Source organism: Garra rufa, chromosome 19 (genome assembly GCF_049309525.1).
Source record: "Garra rufa chromosome 19, GarRuf1.0, whole genome shotgun sequence".
Lineage (NCBI taxonomy): Eukaryota > Metazoa > Chordata > Actinopteri > Cypriniformes > Cyprinidae > Garra > Garra rufa.
Genome location: NC_133379.1, coordinates 6,648,874 through 6,671,844, shown reverse-complemented (window position 1 = coordinate 6,671,844; position 22,971 = coordinate 6,648,874). Strand labels below are relative to the sequence as shown.

The window sequence follows — 22,971 nt, the reverse complement described above, 5'->3', positions numbered from 1 at the left end:
GAGTGTGCCCTCGGTCAGGGAGAAAAAGAGCTGGCAATGGGCTGTCTCCGGGGAGGCGAACAGATCTACTTGAGCCTCGCCGAAGCGTCTCCAAATCAGCTGAACCGACTGGGGGTGGAGTCTCCACTCTCCGGGAAGCGCAGCTCGTGAGAGCTCGTCGGCCGCACGGTTGAGCAACCCGGGAATGTGAATGGCACGAAGCGACCTCAGATGCTTCTGACTCCACAAGAGGAGATGACGGGCGAGTTGCGACATGCGACGGGAGCGTAGACCGCCTTGCCGGTTGATGTACGCAACGGTCGCAATATTGTCCGTACGGACCAGCACGTGTTTGCCACGTAGGTGCCCCTTGAGGCGGAGCAGGGCGAGATGTACTGCAAGCAACTCGAGGCAGTTGATGTGCCAAGTCAGCTGGGGGCCCGTCCAAACCCCTGAAACTGCCTGTCCGTCGTACGTGGCTCCCCACCCGGTGGTGGAGGCATCTGTGTGTACCACAGCATGCCTGGAGACCTGTTCCATGGGTACTCCTGCCCGTAGAAATGAGAGGTCTGACCACGGGGTGAAAGTCTGGCGGCAAGCCGGTGTTATCTGAACCCGGTGAGAGCCGCGAAGCCACGCTCTCCTCGGGACTCGGCCATGAAGCCAGTGTTGAAGCGGTCTCATATGGAGTAGCCCCAGCGGTGTAACCGCCGCTGCTGCTGCCATATGCCCCAGGAGCCTCTGAAATTGTTTCAGTGGGACCGCTGTCCTGCTCTTGAACGTATCTAGGCAGTTCAACACTGACTGAGCACGTTCCTGCGTGAGGTGTGCTGTCTGGCTGACCGAGTCCAGTTCCATACCGAGAAAAGAGATTCTCTGTGTTGGAGAGAGTTTGCTCTTTTCCCAGTTGACCCGAAGACCCAACTGGCTGAGGTGTGCGAGCACCAGGTCGTGTTCGCATAACTGAACCCGAGACTGTGCTAGGATGAGCCAGTCGTCGAGGTAGTTGAGAATGCGAATGCCCTGTTCTCTGAGGGGAACAAGGGCCGCCTCCGCGACCTTTGTGAAGACACGGGGGGAGAGGGACAGCCCGAAGGGCAGGACTGTGTACTGATATGCCCTGCCTTCGAACGCGAACCGCAGAAAGGGTCTGTGGCGCGGAAGGATTGAGACATGAAAGTACGCGTCCTTCAGGTCGATCGCTGCAAACCAATCTTGGGAACGGACACATCTGAAAATGTGTTTCTGAGAGAGCATTTTGAACGATAGCCTGTGAAGGGCTCGGTTCAAGACGCGTAGATCCAAGATCGGCCGAAGCCCGCCGCTTTTCTTGGGTACTATGAAGTACGGGCTGTAAAAGCCCGTCCTCATGTCGGCTGGAGGGACCGGCTGTATCGCTTCCTTCGCCAGCAAGAAAGCGATCTCTGCACGCAAGATGGGAGCATCTGCGGCCCTGACAGAGGTGAAGTGGATACCTCTGAACTTGGGAGGGCGCCGGGCAAACTGAATCGCATAGCCGGAAGTGATGGTCCGAAGGAGCCAGCAAGATGGGCTGGGAAGCTCTTTCCAGGCTCCCAGAAAGTGAACAAGCGGCACAAGGGGGACCACCGACGTACCCGCGGGGGAGCAGCGAAGAGGGGGGCAGGGGCCCCGCCTCGCAGTCTCGTTGCCGGACCGGGGCGGGGTCAGAGCGTCTGTATGTTGAGTGTGTGAGACGCTTACCTGCGCATGAGCCGATGGTGCGTGAGTAGTCCGTCTCGCCGTGCTCTCGAACCGCCCATCGTCGCTCGCTGGCGAGGGTGGAGGACGGGTGAGGCGCAGGGGTGACCTGCGCATTCCCCGCAGTCCCACTTGGGGACCCAGAGATAGAGAAATTTGCTCTTTTGTCGAGTATTTGGCGGGGACAAATAAACAAAAGATTCCCCGCCCGGCCCTCCTCCGGGGGAGGGAGTGGTGCGGTCACCATCTCCCGAAGAGCAGCATCCTCCATCTCTGGGTCGCCCGTCTCAGGGTCTCTTGTTCTTACGTTTCCCACTGGTCTTTGTGTGCGTGGCCATCACCCGGCGCCAGGAAACGGCCGCACCCAGAAACGCACGGGGAGAAAGGCATGTTGCCTCGTCTTTAAAAAGACGCTCAACCCGTGGAGCTCCTTTAGAAATTCACTCTTTTCGGAAATTGCTCTTATAGGAATTTGCTCTTTTAGTGCTGAGGCGCACAGGGGAGATGGCCGCAGCAACACAGAAGGTGGATGGTGAAGACCAGCTGTGTGCTTCCACTCGACACGGAAGACCACGCCGCTGAAGCGCCGTGCCGCCAACGCAAAAGAGGAAAAAGGAGGTAAGTGTTGCTTCTTGACTCGTCCCACAAAGAATGGTCCAGCTCCGAAGCGAAAGCTTGATGATGCATGCACCTGCTGCGCATTATATGCTCACGCTGTGATCAGCCGCAACTGGCTGCAATCATGCATGCCAATATTCATTGGCTCGTTTGTATACACACAAAGTAGATTGGTCTATCCAGGCGATATCCCAATTCGTCGGTCTCGACGAGACGTCGAAGGAACCGACTGATAGGGAACCCCCAGTTGCTCCCCGGGTGCTGGAGCAATGGCTGCCCACTGCTCCGGCATGTGTTCACAGTGTGTGTGTGTGTGTGTGTGTGTGTGTGTGTGTGTGTGTGTGTGTGTGTGTGTGTTCACTTCTCACTGCTGTGTGTGTGCACTTGGATGGGTTAAATGCAGAGGACCAATTTAGAGTATGAGTGACCATACTTGACAATACGTCACGACTTTCTCACTTTCACAACTTTCATTATATTATAAATAACTTTGCAAGTACATGAACCTTTTACCTAGGCTAACCTTAACCTACGTCTACTAATACTCTAAGGAGTGTTAGTTGACATGTAGTTGGAAAGTTTAAGCTTATAGTAAATAGACTAAGTGGACCATCAAAATAAAACATTATATAATGTAAAAAATAAATGTAATTTGATGTAGTCCATTATAAAATAAGTAGATTTAATATGGTGGCCATTGTGTGTTATAAATAATCATAATCTTAAAAGTTATAACTTCAAATACTCAAGTATTATAACGTATTATAATTGTTGTTATGATTATTCATGAGATGATATAACATAGTATAAGGCTTTTTATAATGCATTATGCATTCATTATAATGCCTTAGAAATACCCTTATAATGTATTATTAATAAGGGCTTCATAGAAATGTTTTTTTTTTAAATTGAGTTACAGAGATACAGTTGAGGTATAACTATTTGAAAATCTGCAACCTGAGAGTACAAAAAGTCTGAATATTAAAAAATCACCATTAATGTTGTCCAAATTAAAGGAGTAGTTCACTTACAGAACAATAATTTACAGATAATGTACTCATCCCCTTGTCATCCAAGATGTTCATGTCTTTTCTTTCTTCAGTTGTAAAGAAATTGTGTTTTTTCAGGATTTCTCTCCATATAATGGACTTCTATGGTGCCCTCGGGTTTGAACTTCCAAAATACAGTTTAAATGCAGCTTCAAAGGGCTCTAAATGATCCCAGCCAAGGAAGAAGGGTCTTATCTAGCGAAACAATGGGTTATTTTCTAAAAACATTTACAACTTATATACTTTTTAATCTCAAAGGCTCATCTTGTCTAGCTCGGCATTTGCGGTTTAAAAGTATATTTAAAAAGTAAAAAAAAAGTATATTTAACCATATTGATACATTTACAGTAGGAAATTTACAAAACTATCTTTATGAAACATGATGTTTACTTAATATCCTAATGATTTTTGGCATAAAAGATAATTTGATAAAATCATTTATTTTGACCCAGACAGTGTATTTTTGGCTATTGCTACAAATATACCTATGCTACTTAAAGTGTTTTTTTTTTTTTTTTTTGGTCCAGGGTCACATATGATGTTGTTCCTGTGGATGATTGTTACAGTTGTTAAAGCAATGGATATATTTTATTTATTTTTAATTTTCTCTGTGGAGTACCAGAGGAGATATTTTGAATAATTTTCATGCATTTCTTTGCAAATTGTTTCCTCTTGTGTTGCAAACAATACCATACGTGTTTGAAACGACATGAGGGTGAGTAAAAGACTGTTGTAGGGTGAACTATTCTTTTAAAATGTGTTTAATATCATGTGAAGACCAGGGTTGGGCAAAATTCTGAATTGAAGTTCATGAGTTGGAATTTGAATTTATTTGGCCACACCTAAAAACACTACGAATAGGAATTTGAATTGTAATGAGAGAAAGAGCAATATATTGAATTACAAATACTATCTATCTATCTATCTATCTATCTATCTATCTATCTATCTATCTATCTATCTATCTATCTATCTATCTATCTATCTATCTATCTATCTATCTATCTATAAATATTTTTTGACATAGCATGAGTGTGGACATGAATTGACATCATTTTTGCACATTATTTCTTTCATGGCAAAGCTGAATTTTCAACAACCATTTCTCCAGTTTTCATCTATCCATCTATCTATCTATCTATCTATCTATCTATCTATCTATCTATCTATCTATCTATCTATCTATCTATCTATCTATCTTAAAATGTATCTATGTCTTAAAATGTTTTATGAACTTTTCCAATAAAATTATCATGAATAACAACACTTTTTGCAATAATCTTTCCATTATAGTTAATTTAAATGTGTCTCCTATAATATTTATACTGGAACAGCATCCTGTTTTTTTGTTTTTGTTTTTTACCACAATTTGATTTCTGTTCAAATTCATGAATGAGAAAAAACAAATCATACACATATACGCACACAAGTACTTTATAGACTTTCTTCTTCAAATATGAGTTCACATTATGCAAAAGCGTTCCACAGAATGCTTTGGAATGTTAAAAGTGATGGAAGATTGATGGACATGGAATACTTCATGTTCTGAATTGTGAGGTGTTGAGTTCTGACAACCATCATTTTACCTCAAATTATTATAATTAGAGTCTATAACAGACTGTTCTGTCACCAAGGTCCTTGTTTTTCTCTACTTTGTATGTTTATATTATCCATGAACATTTACATAAGAAAGTTATGTTTTTAAGAAACGGCTGGATTATTTTTTTTTTTTTTTAGTAGAGCTTGACTGGATTTTATATGAAATGAAGTGTTGGTTTTTTTTGGCATTACATAATGTATATTATATAATTTTGGCGTACTCCATTGAGATCAGTGAATCTTTGCATCATGAAACTATTATGATGCAATGCCACTTAAATCCAGGAACAGGTGTTTTCACCTTGTCTGACCTCTCTGACAACAACAGTTCCCTCCGAATTGGCCCTAAACAGTGACACCTGCAGTGGCCACATCTGTTTTTGACTGACCCCGTCTGTCCTCAGGCTCTTTGATAAAACAGGAGGAATGCAGACAGTCCAGTTTCCGACCCATCTCATCCTTGTTCCACATTGCTGCGTCTAGAAATTCATGGAGCAGTGAAATGGCTGCTCTAAATCTGTACATCAAGATAAATAAAACTGGTCGGTTTGGTGCTTCGTGTGAGGCATCTGATGGAAACTGATTCATGCTCAGATTTGTTTCAGCGTGCGATGTGCTGCAGACAAAGACAAAAACAGCTTACAGGTTGAGGTGGGATTTAGAGATTTTCATTTGTAAGTTAGTCTACTTTAATGTTGCCACTATACATGGGCATGTTACAATATGCACTAATGCCTTATGTAATGTCTGTGTGGGAGCTATGGAATTATGTTATTATGATTGAGATAGCCAGACACTGAAGTAATAGATTTATTTCTTGGCTGAAACTCACATATGTTGTTTTTAAATAATTCAATTAAAATTATGTTTATTTATGAATTATGCCAAATAAGTAATTTATATTTAATACTAAAATAAGTTTACTTGCAACTAGTCACCTGTAATGAAATGGTTAAATTCATTTGACGAACGTTATATATTTGAGGCCTGCTAAGAACTCCTCTAATTTTAAAATATTTGTTCAGGTTATTAGGATAAGCAGGGGCGTCGCTGTGTCGTTCTGGGCCCTGTGCACTGACTCAGCTAAGGGGCCCCCGCTGTACTACGTTCCGGGGGGGGGGGTTGATCCTCGGGGGCCCTCCCCACACTTGGGGCCCTGGTAATTTAGTCCCCCTTTTCCCCCAACTACGACGCCCCTGAGGATAAGTTGTGACTGTGGCTTATAATAGTAGCTATATTTTGGTTCATAATCTAAACAGGGTTCTCACCACAAAGAAAAACGGTCGTTTTCATCGTGAGCGAAGAAATAAATTGTTTACAATACGATAGCCTCAGTATAATTCTCCTGATGGATGTACAGAAAAGTAACGCCTCCATCTCTCAGGTGAGCCACGCCTTCCTGCTTTGTGATTGGAGAAGGCGCTCTTTCCTTCGCTGTGAATGGCTAACGCAGCTGTCACTCATGTGCTACGTGTCCACAATGTGATACTTTACAACAGGTAAGGCTACCTGAGTGACACAGGGAGGGTTTTGGATACACCGCACGTCTGGATGTACCGACAAGGACGTTTATAATAAACCCGCATATGTGTATTCGTGAATAAAAATAAACTTAAAATATAAGATTCGATATTTGCATAAAGAAATGGCAAGTGTAGGACTGGCCGTTGGCGCTCCGAATACAGAAGAGAGAGCGGTTTTCACGCAGCTTAAACCCGTGCGGATGTGTAGCGCGGATGGGCCGGAGGACTCGTCTGTGTTTGAGGACGTCAAACCCGCGGTGAGACTAGAAATAAACCCTGTTGAAATGGCTCAGGTATGACAGACGCTTTGTGGTGTCTGGCTTTAACTAGGAAAAAATATTTAAATATCTAAACACCCCAAAAATATTGTAGAACAGATGCACTGTAAGAGAAAGCACTTGCTCAGTAAGAGAAAATAATCTGTCTTGTTCATTTTTATTAGTAGCCTAGTTGTATTCGTATTATTTATTTAAAGGTATTAAATATTAGTATTGTTAATAAATTCCTGGAAATATTATATTACATGCATCGCTGTCAGATAGTGTTCTTGGTGAAGTGTGCAATGCATCTTCACATAAAGGTCGACTAAATTGCTGTATGTTTGCTGTAGCATTGCGTTTAGATGTATTCATTTAGCATTATATGTATGAAAAATTACTACTACAATTTTTTATTAGTATTAGTATTGTTTATTATTACTATTAAGATCAAAAACAATAAATCTTATAGTATGTTTAATCATATATATTTTTACATAATTTCAGTCATTTAAGGAATCAGGATTAGATTACTTGTCTTTAACACAATTCGTTATTTTATGCAATAACACATTTTTCTTTAAATTTGCATGTCGGTTTTGCAATAAACACTGATGTCATATTGTTCTCTTGAATAGTCTAGTTTATCCTTAACTCTGACTTTACTTGATTTCGAATATATTATTACAGAAGAATGAGAGATTAAAACCTTTTACTTTTTTCAATACTATGATTTTAGCACAAGGCCTTTAAACTACATTTTAAGAGCAAATTATATGTAATATAGAGTGTGCTTGAAAGCAAAGGAATCATAGACCATTTACTTTACTACATCGTTGTTTTTCTGGGGTACAATGATATACAAATGCTCGCAACTTCAGTGCACAGCTTGAAGTTAAGTAGAAAATCATGGTGTCATTTAACACAGGGTCAGTTTTACTCAAAAGTATAATATTAAGGTTGCCCACAGAGAAAATTCAGATTAGAATTTATTTATTGAAAAGAATTCTCTATAGTTTGCTTTTTGACTTTGGCCGGAGTGCCTTTAAGGTATCACAATGGCCATAAGTATCTGCTAGACATTTCAATGATGTTTTATCTTGTTTTAATGATCATACTAAGCCCACAATGACAAATGGTTGGGTCTGAAAGGTAAATGTGCTCTGTTGGATAGTATGGCTTCCTAACTAGAGCACTTGTTTATGACTGGCTGAGCCAATGACTGATGACCTTGTTGCACTCCTTCGAAAGTTCGTATGGCCAAAGGGATCATGCAGGTTGTCGGCTACATTGAAGGAAACAGCCTGGACCTTCGCATGGCGTCTGGTCCCTTGTTGGTGACGAAAAGCACAGACCCATAGTAATTCTTGGGAAAAGTACCTGTTATTAAAGGAGTCATAATCATCAAATGAATTAATTAATCAAATTAAATTAGATTGCTAAAATAATCTGAAACCAGCAAAAGTCACGATTATAAATACAGATTATCTTAATTGCATGATTGATGTGGCACATCTAATCATAAGATATGTCTCTGCGTCACCTCATTTTGCGGTGTCACGCATCTAATTTTCTGTCGCAAAACCAGCAGTTTTGCTGTGAAGAGCAGTCAAGATGGTTCCTCCACTAGTCATGGTCCTGAAAAGCCAAAACAACTGTTATCTATTTCCCCCAAAGCCATAAAACATCATTTTCGTCTCAAAGGTTTTGTTTTCTCTCGCTGCTGCCCTCGGATGATTTGTGCTGTTATGGCTCCAGTAAACAGACAAGAAGCCTATCACTCTAGTTTTATGGGGATCTGTGGACAAATCTCCATCTTTCTGAATTCCTTCTAGGTCATAAAGGGCGATTATTTCAAAGGGAAAGACCTTTTGTGTTGTAATTAGGAAAAAGGTCTTTGGGCTAACAGGCTAATTGGCAAGCTACGAAATCTAACGTCGGAGAAAGAGTTCGGGAAGACTCGTTTGCCGTTTCCCGAGTTTTATGTGCTTTTTTAGGAAAAATACGATTGTTATTATTATTATTTTAATGAGTAGGATATTTGATGATTTATTAATTGACAAGCACGCATTCTAAAAGGAATTTTTCAGCTAAGAATAAAAATTCTATCATCATTTACTCACCCTCGTGTCATACTTTTAAAGCTTATTTAAAATAAATGATGATTTTTTTTAACTTTTATTATTATATGGACCAAACGTTCACTTTTTATTTAGTTATCCTTTGGCTGAAGAAATAAAGTCATAGAGGTTTGGAACAACATGTGGGTGAGAGAACTGATGGAGAATTGTCATTTTTAGGTAAACTATTCCTTTAAAGAGTAAATGAGATTTTAAGAGCCGTATTTTTAACGAACGTTAATACTGAGCAATGCGGAAAGCTCCGGCTTATTTATCTCAAAGATTATATTTATGCCTAACTCGGCTCCCAGCCGTTATCGGTCTCTAAAATACATAACTTAGAAGTTGTAAATGTTCTCCAATCATTAACTCAGTTCTTGGGCCAGGGTTCAGCTGCTGTTCATTCTCCTCACACAAACCCAGTGAACAGAACCGGGTCTCTGAGGCCAACGGAAGCCATAGCCAAGGGCGCTTGCCTCTCTGCCAGTACCGCACAACACAAGGCCTGTTTGTGCCCAGGACTAAGGGCAAGGGCGGTACGCTTGCCAGGTCTGGAGATAAATCGAAAGCTATTTTCCATTAATTACCTGGTTTTAACTTTCCAAAGCTGGCCTGATGGGGATGAAGGTGGAATTGTTGACGTTAACGTATCTGCGGCGATATGAAAAGCTGCAGAAGCGTCAGCATTCATTGTACATTCCCCGAGAGTACATGACCTCACATGTTAGGGTATGAGTTACCTGAAAGGATGAAGATATTTGTACATGAAACCACATCAGTGGGTTGTCAAGGAAATGCTTTTTGACAATACATGCCTTATTGTTGACATAGCTGCCACTTCAGACAGCTGGACATTACAGTGCCTTTGAAATGTTTATTGTCAAATATAATGACTGCAATAAGGTCCACAATAAAGGCAGCTGTGTGTTTTAAAAGGGGTCCGAATGTCTGCAATGGCATTACAATTCTTAAAAAAGAGGACTTATATGCTTAGTTCTTGGAAACATTAACAAAACCACTTGTGATTAGCACTGCAGTCAAATAAAATAATAAAACATAATTTGCTGTGTAATATGTGTATTAGAAATATGCTTGGGTAGCACATGCTGCAGTCATTGCAGATTGTGTAAACACGGAACGTTTTGTTCATGTTTTTGCATGTGCTAACCATTTCATCATCACACATTTGACTTGCCAATTGACTGGTTTGGTAAATCTGGTTCTTCATTATCGCACAAATGCTCTCATTTATCAGTCTCGGGTGTTTACGGCACCGTTGCACCTGAATGGCTCTCTAGGGTGCACTCGTTTTTAGACTTCTATTTTTGTACATTGTTTGTGCCCATATCTGCTCTTGCTATCACATGTCACTGTTTTGGTTTTGCTTTGTGTTCCAGTCCTTCATGGCCGCCACACCTATGAGGTTTCTGTTTACTCTGTGCTGCATTGGACCACTGTGCAGAGCTGCTCCATTGAACTTGGCTTTGTGTGCACGGTTAAAACAGGGAATGATCTCCCACTGCTTGTACCAGGCGCTGCAATCACAAATCAACTGTGAAAGATTGTATTTGAAAAGAGATCTGGCAAGAATATAGTATCTTTTTAACAGCTGTGGTGAAGTGAAAAGGGTAAAATGGCAGAGCAGACATCTCAGTTTGACGGCAGCTAATGCAATTAACAAAACGCACAGAAAACCTATCCACGTGGACTGTGTGCAATTAAAAATAAAAACATTCAGTGAACTTAATGAAATTCAGAAAATCATTTGCTTGCAATTAAACTAATGCAACATTTGGATTTCAGTTTCATTTCTGGTCTTGTTTTACTGGACGTGAAGAAAATTAAAATAAATTGCTGCAACAAACTGTTTTTAGGTTTCAGGTGGTTAGAGAGGCTATTTTCTGGCATACAAGAAGTTATAAACAACTTATATTTATTAAAGGTGCCAAATTAATTAAAGGAAAATAAATGCATTTAATTGAAATAAAGTAACTTTCAACTTCCAAGGCCAACGTCCTTTTTACAAATTTAATTTGATTGCACAAAATAACATTCAATTTTGATCAAATATGTGACCCAGGACCACAAAACCAGTCAATTTCCAAAACTGAGATTTAAACTTCATCTGAAAGTTGATAGATAAGCTTTCCGTTGATGTATGGTTTGTTAGGATAGGACAATATTTGGCCGAGATGGAACTATTTGAAAATCTGGAATCTGAGGGTCAAAATATCAAAATATTGAGAAAATTGCCTTTAAAGTCTAAATGAAGTTCTTAGCAATGCATATTACTAATCAAGTAAACTAAGTTTTGATATATTTACAGTAGGAAATTTACAAAATTATATTAATGGAACATGACGTTTACTTAATATCCTAATGATTTTTGGCATAAAAGATAATTCGATAAAATCGATAATTTTGACTCATACAGTGTATTTTTGGCTATTGCTACGAATATACCCGTGCTATTTGAGACTGGTTTTGTGGTCCAGGGTCACATATTAAACTGAACAAGCCAAAAAAAAAGTATGTGCAAATCTTAACAGTTTTTAAATACACTGTACTGTATCATAATCATCTTCTGTTTTTTTTTTTTCAGACACGTTTGGAGATGGATAAATATTTGCCTCAGAACATTCCGCTGGTCACCCCAAACATCACGGATAAGAAGTACCGTCGGGAAAGTGCCTCAGTGGTGGATGAGTATTTTGCTGATGAGAAGCCAGCCCCTTACAGTCTCAACATCAACGTTATCCTCCCCAATACCACACACCTTCGCACAGGCCTGTATCGTCCAAACAAACCTCAGGTGCATCACATCAAAACTGAGCCAGGGGTGGATGAACCCTGTGGCATTCAGGCGCTCCCTGAATTCACCTCCGTCTTCAGCGTGCCCCAGACGGTCAACAGCCTCTTCATCAAACCCGACATAAGCGTCACAGACGAGCTCCACATCGGCCCTCAGCAGCCGGCGGTCTACCAGATGCCCGTCAGCAGTAGCGACCTCACCACAATGACCTTCTCCCAGAGTCATTCGATAAACGGAATCGGTGCATCCGGCAGGACCATGCTCAACCTGAACACAGTGGCCTTGACGACGCAATCCGGCGAATTTGTCATGCCCGAGCCGTTCACACACTACACTTCACCCCAGCCGCACAGTTTGCCTCCGTCGCCCCCCAACTCCCAACCCGGCAGTCCTGAGAACCAGGCAGAGCTCATTACCTCTGTTCCCCCTCCCCCGCCGTACCAAGCTAGAATTGGAATGAAGGTTGGACAGATGACCCCTCACTCCATGCTAATGGCCCACGGTCAGGGCGTCCTCACGGGACCCAGATACAACCGACGGAACAACCCTGAGCTGGAGAAGAGAAGGATTCACCATTGTGACTTCCCAGGTTAGTGTGCCATTCCAGTATATTATTTTGGATTACATGTGCCATGCCATCTTGAAGTTGGGTAGAGATTATCTACTAACATCTGGGCAATTTTTCTCTGTGTCAGGATGCACCAAAGTTTACACAAAGAGCTCTCACTTGAAAGCACATCAGAGGACTCATACAGGTAAGAAATCGAATCAACCTCTAAGGCGGATGATGCATGGCGCAACTTTTTGAGCAATGCTGCTGAGCTACTTTTTGGCAATGTTGCCAAACGATGTTGCTTGGGCACTTTACCATTGAAAATGAACATGGGAATCTGGATGCTTTAGGTCTGTTGTAGGCCCTCTGTCTCAACTCACCTGCAACATTGCTAAAAAGGTTGCCCTGTGTATCATCAGATTAACACCCTGAAATGAAAATGATGTCTTTAATTATTCACCCAAATGTCATTCCAACTCAGTATGACTTTCTTTCTTCTGCTGAACACACAAAGGGGAATTTTTTAAGAACTTTTCCATGCAGTTACAAATGCACTGTGTAAAAGTCTTCTGATGTTATACAATAGCTTTGCGTGAGGAACAAACAAAATATACTGATGTAATCTTGATATTCTATGTCTGATTTGTGAGCCAACGGTTAATTTGAGTGATTGATATGGTTTGCAAAAACCAGTCAAAATTATTAGTTTGTGAATTAATCCAAATTGCACTCTATGTGCACTAGTTTTGTTCATCCGTATTGAATCTAAATTCAGATTCTGAAAGTTCTCTTTATTTGAACCCTTATTGTTAAACTCTTACATATTCGTTTACATGTGCAATACATGTTTTCTGAAGAACATTTCCGCACATGTGTATCGTCCAGTCTGCTTGAATGTAAGCTTACGCATTACGGCACTGTTTTTTAATCGGATAGTTTCAGAAGGAAATATAGTGCATTGAGAGCTGGGGGTGAAAACTTTTGAATATTTCAAACTTTTTTTTTTTTTAAATTTTAGAATTTGAAGATCAGGGTAAATTTAATTCATTTTGTCTTCTGGGAAACATGTAAGTATCTTCTGCAGCTTCTGAATGGCAGTCAATTTTGTTCAAAAGTTTACATCCCTGGCTCTTAATACATTGTGTTTCCTTCTGAAGCATCAGTGAGCGTTTGAACTTTCTGTAATAATTGCATATAAGTCCCTTAGTTTTCTTTAGTGTGAAAAGATAGATCTCAAAATCATACAGTTATTGCTGGAAAGGGTTCAAATACACAAATGCTGAAAAACCAAGGAACTTGTGGGACCTAAAGGATTTTTCTGAAGAACAGTAGGCAGTTTAACTGTTCAGGACAAACAAGGGACTCATAAAAAAACTTTTAATAACTAAAAAAAAAAGGGAAGTAAACTTTTGAATGGAATCAAGGGTATGTAAACTTTTGGATGGGGTCATTTTTATAAATTCTATTATTTTCTGTTGTGAACTATATGTTAATGTCTTTTATGTGAAATATCTTATTCAGATCAGTACTAAGTAAAAGTTAACATGCATTTTATATGATCCCTCTTATTTTGGTAAAATAATGAAATTTTGCAGATTATGCAAGGTGTATGTAAACTTTCGACTTCAACTGTAAAGAATTAAGCCATCAATCCAATTATAAACAAATTATTCATGTGCATATAAACTTTGCTAGTTATCCAGTTGAAGGGAAATAGATTGGATTAATTAATAATGACTTACATTTGGTTTCACACGCAAAGCTATTTTAAGCCTTCAGACGACTTGGAATATAGTTATTCATAGCTCTTCTGAATCATTTTTTGATACTTAATTGTAATGATACTGCATGTAAACGGATGACAGGCACATTATTCAAACATTCTACTTTTGTGTTCTACAGAAGACAGAAAGTACAGGTTTGGAATAACAAAGTCGAGGTAGCTATTGTTCTAAAGTTAGAAGCAGTTGTTACAGCTTGACCAGTTGCAGTGTACCATCAACACAAAAACTACAAATGCAGCAACAGCTCGCCCAGGGATGACAGCCTAAGGACAAGAGATGTAGAAAGACAGAGAACAGGGCGGAGGGAGAGATTAATTGACTCCCTTTTCATGCTTTTATACACATTGTGTCTGCGTGCCTGTACAAGCCCTGCATGCTTTCCCGAGGGGGAAATCGCCAAGTGTTGGAGGAAAAACCTGTTCCTCCTGCTTTTTCTGTCTGCGTTCAGGGGGGGGAGGAGCGCACCGCCGGGAGAAAAGAACTTGGCAGTTTCAGTGTGTTCAGCTCGGCGTAAGATGAGACCCACTGCAATTCCACCGCACTTTAGAATGAAACCGAAATCTTACCTCCCAACACCAACGGGGTGTAATTTTGTTCACATGACGTTAAGCTGATTAAAGCACCTTTTCCGCCTAGTTACCGCTTTCTTTATTCTTTTCTGAGTATTTCGAGGTGGTCACAGAGAATGTAGAGGGATTCCCTGTAGCCTGAGGTATCATCATTGTTGTAGTCTCACTCACAGGCACCCTAGAGGTATTTTCGTAACTCTTTAGGCTTGTACGAAACGTATGTTCCCTTGTGGTATATGGGGAAATCAAGTTGATGTTGCAGCTGTGCCAAAAGTGTTAACATGGGCCTTACGTTAATTTTATAACAGTCAAGGCACATTTTTAGGCAACCAGAATTGTGGTAAAATCACTGTAAAATGTGGCCTTGTGTGGCTATGATAAAAGACACCAGTGTTTAAGAAAATTTACACAACTTCATAATCTTCATAAAGTTTTCAACCCCTGGCTCTTAATGCGTTGTGTTTCCCTCTGAAGCATTAGTGAGCGTTTGAACCTTCTGTAATAGTTGCATATGAGTCCCTCAGTTGTCCTCAGTGTGAAAAGATGGTCTCAAAATCAATTTCCATTGTTGGAAAGGGTTCAAATACACAAAAATGCTGAAAAACCAAAGAATTTGTGGGACCTGAAGAATTTTTCTGAAGAACAGCAGACAGTTTAACTGTTAAACAATAATTTGATCAAAGTCAGGGGACATTTTCAGGCATGACCCAAGTTGCAAGTATATAATAAATTGGGCTGTCAATCATCAGATGATTATCACAGTAAATTAATTGCAGTTATATATAAAAATTTACTGAGAAAAGCTCGCCAAATTAAAGTAATTCAAATAAATAGAATATTTTGTGGGACCTGAAGGATTTTCCTGAAGAACAGCGGACAGTTTAACTGCTCAACAGTAATTTGATCAAAGTGACAAATTAAAGTCATTCAAATAAATGACATTATTTTGGCAAACAAAAGCATTGAATATGTCACACATCACTATTTTTCATCTCAGACTATAAAAAGCACTTTTGTAACAAGACTTATACATTTTTAAAAATGCATTTGAGATTTTTATTTTCCAATTTTTATAGGTTTTTTTTATAATGAATTCCATTAAATTGAAACATAAAATTCACAGAATACCTAATAAAAATCATTTGTAGCAATAGCCAAAAATAAATTGTATGGGTCAAAATTATCGATTTTTCTTTTATGCCAAAAATCATTAGAATATTAAGTAAAGCTCATGTTCCATGAAGTTATTTTGTAAATTTCCTACCATAAATATATCAAAACTTAATTTTTGATTCTAAGAACTTAATTTGGTCAATTTTAAAGGCAATTTTTCTCTATATTTAGATTTTTTTTTTTTTTTTTTTGCACCCTCAGATTCTAGATTTTCAAGTAGTTGTATCTCAGTCAAATATTGTCCTATCCTAACAAACTATACATCAATAGAAAGCTTTGTAAAGGGTAAAAATGGGTTTTGTGGTCACTTTTGAGAAAGAAAAGGTTTAATGAAAATGTCCTGTAGTCCACCTGGCTTTTTAATATAGACTGTAGTAATATAAAATATCCAATCAGAATTTAGATTGAGAACTGTTTTCTGTAGGTTTTTTTTTTTTTTTTGCATTTTTCTCAAACATGATATAACTAACAACCAACATAATATCATTTTACCGTGATTCAAAAAGCTATTTTTTTTTCTGATGAGCTTGTGGTGTTTCACCCTCAGTCCATCTGCATGCTATGTTTATGTTGTCACAGGTCAGGTAGTCATTCCTCAGGTGGACGTGGTGTGGAGTTGTATTTCAAAAGATGCTGGGGGTTGGGAATGATCCCGCCGCACTGAAAGCTGTCAAACAACCGTTTAAGAGCTCTAGAACATTCCGTGCTGACAGATGAAAGTCAGAACAGGTCGATAACACTTGTAATTTTGATGTCTGCAGGAATGATCTGTTCTATTCATGTTGAAAAAGTATGTCAGGATGTACTCACTGTGCTCTGACAAAGCAATTAAATACAAGCCGGCAAAACTTGTTGTTAGCTTTGTAATCTAAGCAGCTAGCTTGCGTTATGCTAGCGGCTCTTCAAAAAAAAAACTGTTTGGTGGAGCATATCTAAACATGCTTTACAGGAATGTTATAGAATATATTCTAGAAGCCTCACCCTATGTTCACTACCTAAATCACTAGCTTTCACAACATTCGTGATGATTTTTCAACTAACTGCTTCGAGAGCAATTGGTGCGTTTGTGAAAGCCCTGCATTATCTTAGTAATGGAACTTGTTGCCCACCTTCCTCAAACAGAAAGCCAGTGATAAAGCCTTGCAATGATGATTTTATGGGTATCCTTGTAAGGTGATTATTAGCGATTGTCGTTATTGATTAGCATTCCTAGTGGTTTTAAGTGAATCTGGTTAATACTGATTGTTGTTCTTAATATGTTTATAATGGTGAAATAGGTGATGTGTGCACGTGTGCAGTAAAATGCTTTAGCAATATCAGGTTAGCCGTTGCACAACCTCCAGCTAACCAAATAATATCTGTTGTTTGAGCTTGTAGCCCTTAATTCCACAAGCTTAAGTGTTTAATGGGGGGCATTCACTTGTTCAAGACCCTGAGCTATTGGAGACCTTTGTCAGATTGTTAAGAGTAGCTATGTTTGTTCATCTCCTTTTGAATTTTGGTTTCACGTATTGAAAAAGGAGAGGGATGAGCGCTAAGCTAATAGAGCCTGCTTTCAGCGCCATTCGGAAAACTAAATTTGGGCTCTCTGGTTATTTCTGAACACTGTGTAGTTTCACTGTGGTGAAATTAGTAGGTTGAACTGAAGCATTGTGCTTCAAAACAACAATTATTGTTTGATGTTATGTGGTTAAACATCTCTTGTAGAAAACTAGTGTTTATTGGACTATAATCAGAGTCCAAAGTGGCAAATGAAAGTTAAAAATGTCTTTGTCGAGTAAATAAAACGTCATTGGCTGGCAGCTTTATAAACTTCATGAGAAACTGCCACTTTCTACATAGAAATTAGTAGTTTTATTTAGAAAGGATGCATTAAATTGATCAAAAGTGACTGTAAAGACATTTAAAAATGTTTCAAATGATTTCTACTTCAATCCTGTTCTTTTGAATTTTTTATTTATTAAAATGTATTTTTTTAAAAACAGTATCATTTCGTTTCGGCAAAAATATTTAGCAGCGTGACAATTTACCATTGATTATAAGAAGATGTTTCTTGAACACCAAATCAGAATAATTTATAAGAAATTTTGTGACACTGATGGCTAAAATTATATTTGTAGCAATAGCCAACAATACATTGTATGGGTCAAAAGTATCAGTTTTTGTTTTATGCCAAAAATCATTAGGATATTAAGTGGAGATCATGTTCCATTAAGATATTTTGTAAATTTTCTATCATAAATATATAAAAAACTTAATTTTTATTTAGTAATATGCAATCCTAAGTACTTCTTTAGGACAACTTTAAAGGCAATTTTCTCAGTATTTGGATTTTTTTGCACCCTCAGATTCCAGATTTTCAAATAGTGATATCTCCACCAAATATTGTCTTATCCTAACTGGTTTCCTGGTTTTGTCTGGTCTATGGTCACATATTGAATGTCACTGTGTGCAATCAAATTAAATTTGTGAAATGGAAGTTGGCTTTGGAAATTGAAAGTTAATATATTTCAATTAAATGTATTTGTTTTTCTTTAACTAATTTGGCACTTTAATAAATATAAGTTATTTATAACTTCTTATATACCTCTCTATTTTGGCAAAATACCTAAAAATAGTTTGTTGCAGCAATTTATTTTCATTTTCTATGCATCTGGTAAAGCAAGACCAGAAATGAAACTGAAATCCAAATGTTGCATTAATTCAGTTGCATGGAAAAGATTTTCTCAATTTAATTAAGTTCGCTAAATGTTTTATTTTTGATTCCATGCAATCCAAGTTGATAGATTTTGGAATGGAAAGCTTATTTATTCAGCTTTCAGATGATTATAAAAATCTATTTGCTCCATATGACTGGTTTTGTGGTCCAGGGTCACATATGGATTTTTTAAGTCGTGGATGATAAAAATAGATACTATTGCAAGGCGGGGTTTTGAAAAAGGCTCGTCTCATGTTAATTCAGGACAACAACATAGCTATACTAAATTAAGATTTATTTAAAGCATTGAACTCAAACTATTGCACATGAAAAGCAAGCGAACAAAAGCACCTGCTTACATGTGTCAGTCAAACTCTAGTTGTCATGAAATAACATGTTACCAAAAGAAAGGCTGGGATTTTAGTTTGACAGTTGCTGATGGAACGCATAAAAGATTTGAATGATAACTTAAAAATGTGTCATAAACAAGTTCTCTGTTATGATGTTTCTCTTTACTCTTTTCATCACGCACAATCATACAGATGCACATTACTGGTACCGTATTTGGTATAAATTTTGCAGTGGTAGTTTAGGGTCGTATGTGTTGAATGACCATTATCGGTTCACTCCGTACGTGGCTTTTCAGGATTCAATGCTGTGGCAAACCTCACAATGTCAGATCTTATCAGTGTGTTAAGCACCATGGAAATGACTTCCGTGTTTACACATGGGAGTTGTATTACTCTCCAAACCACAAGCGCATACACGTCTAATTCCTCTATAACTGCCATTTAAAAATGTCACGATACACACTGTAACATGTTCAAGCTGGACTTTGTATGAGCCTGGTCTTTAAAACGTCACCTTGGGTTAAATTTAATGACATGATTTAGTTTGGTGAAGCTTTCTGTTTGCCATAAGTTTGTAATAATAATAAAAAAAATATAGTTTTTTTATATTTAATCCTAAAGCTGAATTTTCAGCATCATTACTCCAGTCTTATGTGTGACATAATTCTTTAGAAATCATTCTAATATGCTGATTTGCTGTTCTAATGAAATCAAATGTAGCACAGTTTCCACAAACACATTAAGCAGCAAAAACTAAGCATCGAATCAGTCATTAGAATGATTTCTGAAGGATCATGTGACACTGAAGACTGCAGTAATGACTGCTGAAAATTCAGGGAGAAATTACATTGTATGTCAAAAGTGTGTACACCCCTCACATTTCGGCAACCATTTTGGTACATCTTCTCATGGGACAATATTATAGAAATTTATATGACTTGGATATATTTTAGAGTAGTCAATGTGCAGCTTCGACAGGTTGTCTTCAGCAAAAAGTTTGCAGGCTTTCTTGTGAGCCAGCTTCAGATGAGGCTTACTTCAGGGACGATGCCTATGCAAACCGACTTGTTGCAGTGTGCGGCGTATGGTCTGAGCACTGACAAGCTGACCTTCTACTTCTGCAACCTTTAAAGCAAAGCTGGCAGCACTCATGCATCTGTTTTTTGAAGCCAGGTTCTGCACCTGACGCACAGAACGAGTGCTCCGCTTAGTTGATCGCCCCTTGCATGGCCTGTTCCGAATGAAACCCATCTTGGAAAACCTCTGTATGACCCTGACCACTGTAGTGTAACTCAGTTTCAGGGTGTTACTGAACCTCTAATAGCCTTGGCCATCTTTGTGGAGAGCAACAATTCTAATTCTCAAATCCTAAAAGAGTTCTTTGCCATGAGATGCCATGTTGAACATCCAGTGGTCAGTATGAGAGAATTGTACTTAAAGCACCTAATTTGAACTGCTCTAATACAAGATACACAACTTTGTATGGTCCTGTCAAGCAGAAAAAAACAAACATGATGAATAGAACATGTGGCTTTGCATGGTTAAACATCATACTGCTGTTATCACTTAGGGTGTACTTACTTTTGGTGCCAGCTATTTTGACAATAATGGCTGTATGTTGAGTAACTTTCAGAGGACAGTAAATCTATACTCCAAAATATATCCAAGTTTCATTTCTATAGTATTGTCCCTTGAGAAGATATACTAAAATGGTTGCTGAAATGTGAGGGATGTACTCACTTTTTCTGGTGAGATACTGTATCTTTTATAGCTAGATCAACATGATCTAACTTTCTTTTGTGGTTTTCTATAGGTGAGAAGCCTTACCGGTGCAGTTGGGAAGGATGCGACTGGCGTTTTGCCCGCTCTGACGAACTGACGCGGCATTACCGCAAACACACCGGCGCAAAACCCTTCAAATGTGTCGCCTGCAGTCGCTGCTTCTCTCGTTCGGACCACCTGGCGCTGCACATGAAGCGCCATCAAAACTAACGAACTTCGCATCCTTACTTTTTCAATTTTTGTACCGGTTTTATTGTTCTAAATATTTCACATTTATGTACGAAGATCAAACTATCGCAAGCTCTGCCGTACCAGCACTCCAAGCATTTTACATTGTCATGAAGAGGACTGGACATCACAACAAAGAGCTCCAACAGAATGTATACTACTGTACATATGTTTTGTATGTGTGTATGTCTGTAGATTAATGTGAAAAGATGTTATGAGGTTTATACTTGACTTCCATCCACTTTGACTAAATTGTTGCTTTAGGACTGTCTTCCTAATAACTTGAAATGTAAAGTCTGATTAATGTAAGTCTTAATTCCAAGGTTATAGTTGATTGTTAATTTTAGATGAACAGTAACACCCTATTTATGTGGAATTTCCCCCTCACAAAAAGGTTGTTTGCTTTTGTGTAAGATGCTACGATAAAAAAAGTAGTAATCTTAATGTTTGCTGTTCTCACAGTTGTGTATCCATGGATACAGATCTTTATGAGACTGTGTAAAAAAAAATAAAAAAAAGCGCTCTCAGATCAGTCATCTGTTTGACATTTCGGCTCTTTGAATGACAGAAAAAAGCTGATGAATGAGACAAACAAGCTCACAGAAGCATGTGAGTATGTGTGCCAAATTTCCAGAAGAATATTAACTACTCATGTGTATTTCACAAGACAGTTGATTGTTTTATGCAAACCGAAATGCAGCATTGTCATCTAAAACTTACAAGAAATGAAGTTTCCCAAGAACAAATTATTCATGTTAGTTGTGGACATTGTAGCATTTGCTTTTTGTAATTCCCTTTAGACCCGTCTTGGGTTCTATGCAGCATAGTGGAGCGCAGTTCATAAATGCTTAAAAGTTCTCAAGTTCCCTTTATTTGTCCTTCACTTCTGAGGGGAACTCTTGTGGATCAAAATACTGTACATACTGTAGTTAACGTTAAACTACTTGTAAATACCTTACTCTTTGAAGATAATTGTTTTTGTTAGGAACAAATGGGATTGTTTTGTCTTGAACGTTGGTGAATTGAGTTTGTAGATCTTGCGTACTAAGTGATCAGTTTAACATTTTGTATGTACTTGTTTGAATACAGAATTTTGGAAAATAAAAGAATAATTACATTTCATGTTGTAGTTTTTTGTCAAACAGTTACGGTCAAAAGTTTACATCCTCCTTTCAGTTGCAAAATGTTAATTATTTTACCAACATAGGAGGGATCATACAAATTGCATGTTATTGTTTATTCAGTACTGAGCTGAATAAGATATTTTACATAAAAGATGTTTACATATAGTCCACAAGAGAAAATAATAGTTGGATTTATAAAAACGACCCCGTTCAAAAGTTTACATCCCCTTGATTCTTAATACTATGTTGTTGATCCACAGCTGTTTTTTTTTTTTTTTTGTTTAGTGATGGTTGTTCATGAGTCCCTTGTTTGTCCTGAACAGTTAAACTGCCTGCTGTTCTTTACAAAAATCATTCAGGTCCCATAAATTCTTTGGTTTTCCAGCATTTTCCAACAATGACTGTATGATTTTGAGATCCATCTTTTTACACTGAGGACAACTGAGGGAAGAAAGAAGGTTCAAATGCTCAATGTGCCAGAAGATCAGGGTAAATTTAACTTATTTTGTCTTCTGGGAAACATGGAACTATCTTCTGTAGTCACTTGACTTCCATCCACTTTGGAACAGAAGAGCATCCAATTTGACGTTAGAATTCATAATGGCGGTACTCATCGTTTACTCAGACAAAAAGGTCTATAAAAATAAAAATTGGATATATTTTAGAGTAGTCAGTGTGCAAGCTTGGACAGTTTGTCTTCAGCAAACTGTTTGCGGGCTTTCTTATGAGCCAGCTTCAGATGAGGCTTCCTTCTGGGACGATGCCAACTTAATCAAATGAAAAAAAAATATGATATTTAGGAAAAATAAGAAAAATGAACACATCTCCATTCTGTTTAAAAGTTTTCACCCCCCGGCTCTTCATGCATCGTTTTTCTTCTGGAGCATCAGTGAGCGTTTAAACCTTCTGTAATACTTGCATATGAGTCCTTCAGTTGTCCTCAGTGTGGAAAAAATGGATCTCAAAATTATACAGTCATTGTTGGAAAGGGTTAAAATACACTAAAATGCTCGAAAAACCGAAGAATTTGTGGG

General features: G+C 38.5%; 1 protein-coding gene across 2 annotated transcripts; it reads left to right on the top strand.

Moving 5' to 3' along the window:
* Positions 1 to 6,497: 6,497 nt before the first annotated feature.
* Positions 6,498 to 21,600, top strand: klf5l (Kruppel like factor 5 like). 2 transcript variants are annotated; one of them, XM_073824894.1, is made up of 4 exons: positions 6,498 to 6,744; positions 11,467 to 12,265; positions 12,372 to 12,431; positions 20,617 to 21,600. In XM_073824894.1, exons 1-4 carry the CDS (start codon positions 6,610 to 6,612, stop codon positions 20,793 to 20,795), a joined length of 1,173 nt encoding a protein of 390 aa, XP_073680995.1. In that variant the 5' UTR covers positions 6,498 to 6,609; the 3' UTR covers positions 20,796 to 21,600. The 2 variants fall into 2 exon arrangements, with proteins under 2 accessions (XP_073680995.1, XP_073680994.1); XM_073824893.1 differs by having other exon boundaries at positions 6,498 to 6,780.
* Positions 21,601 to 22,971: the final 1,371 nt, after the last annotated feature.

Bases quoted from the DNA above. Each gene is read 5' to 3' on its own strand.
- klf5l (XM_073824893.1), top strand. From the start codon at position 6,610: ATGGCAAGTGTAGGACTGGCCGTTGGCGCTCCGAATACAGAAGAGAGA. The intron at 12,266-12,371 runs GTTAGTGTGCCA...TCTCTGTGTCAG, and splicing joins TCACCATTGTGACTTCCCAG to GATGCACCAAAGTTTACACA. The intron at 12,432-20,616 runs GTAAGAAATCGA...GGTTTTCTATAG, and splicing joins ACATCAGAGGACTCATACAG to GTGAGAAGCCTTACCGGTGC.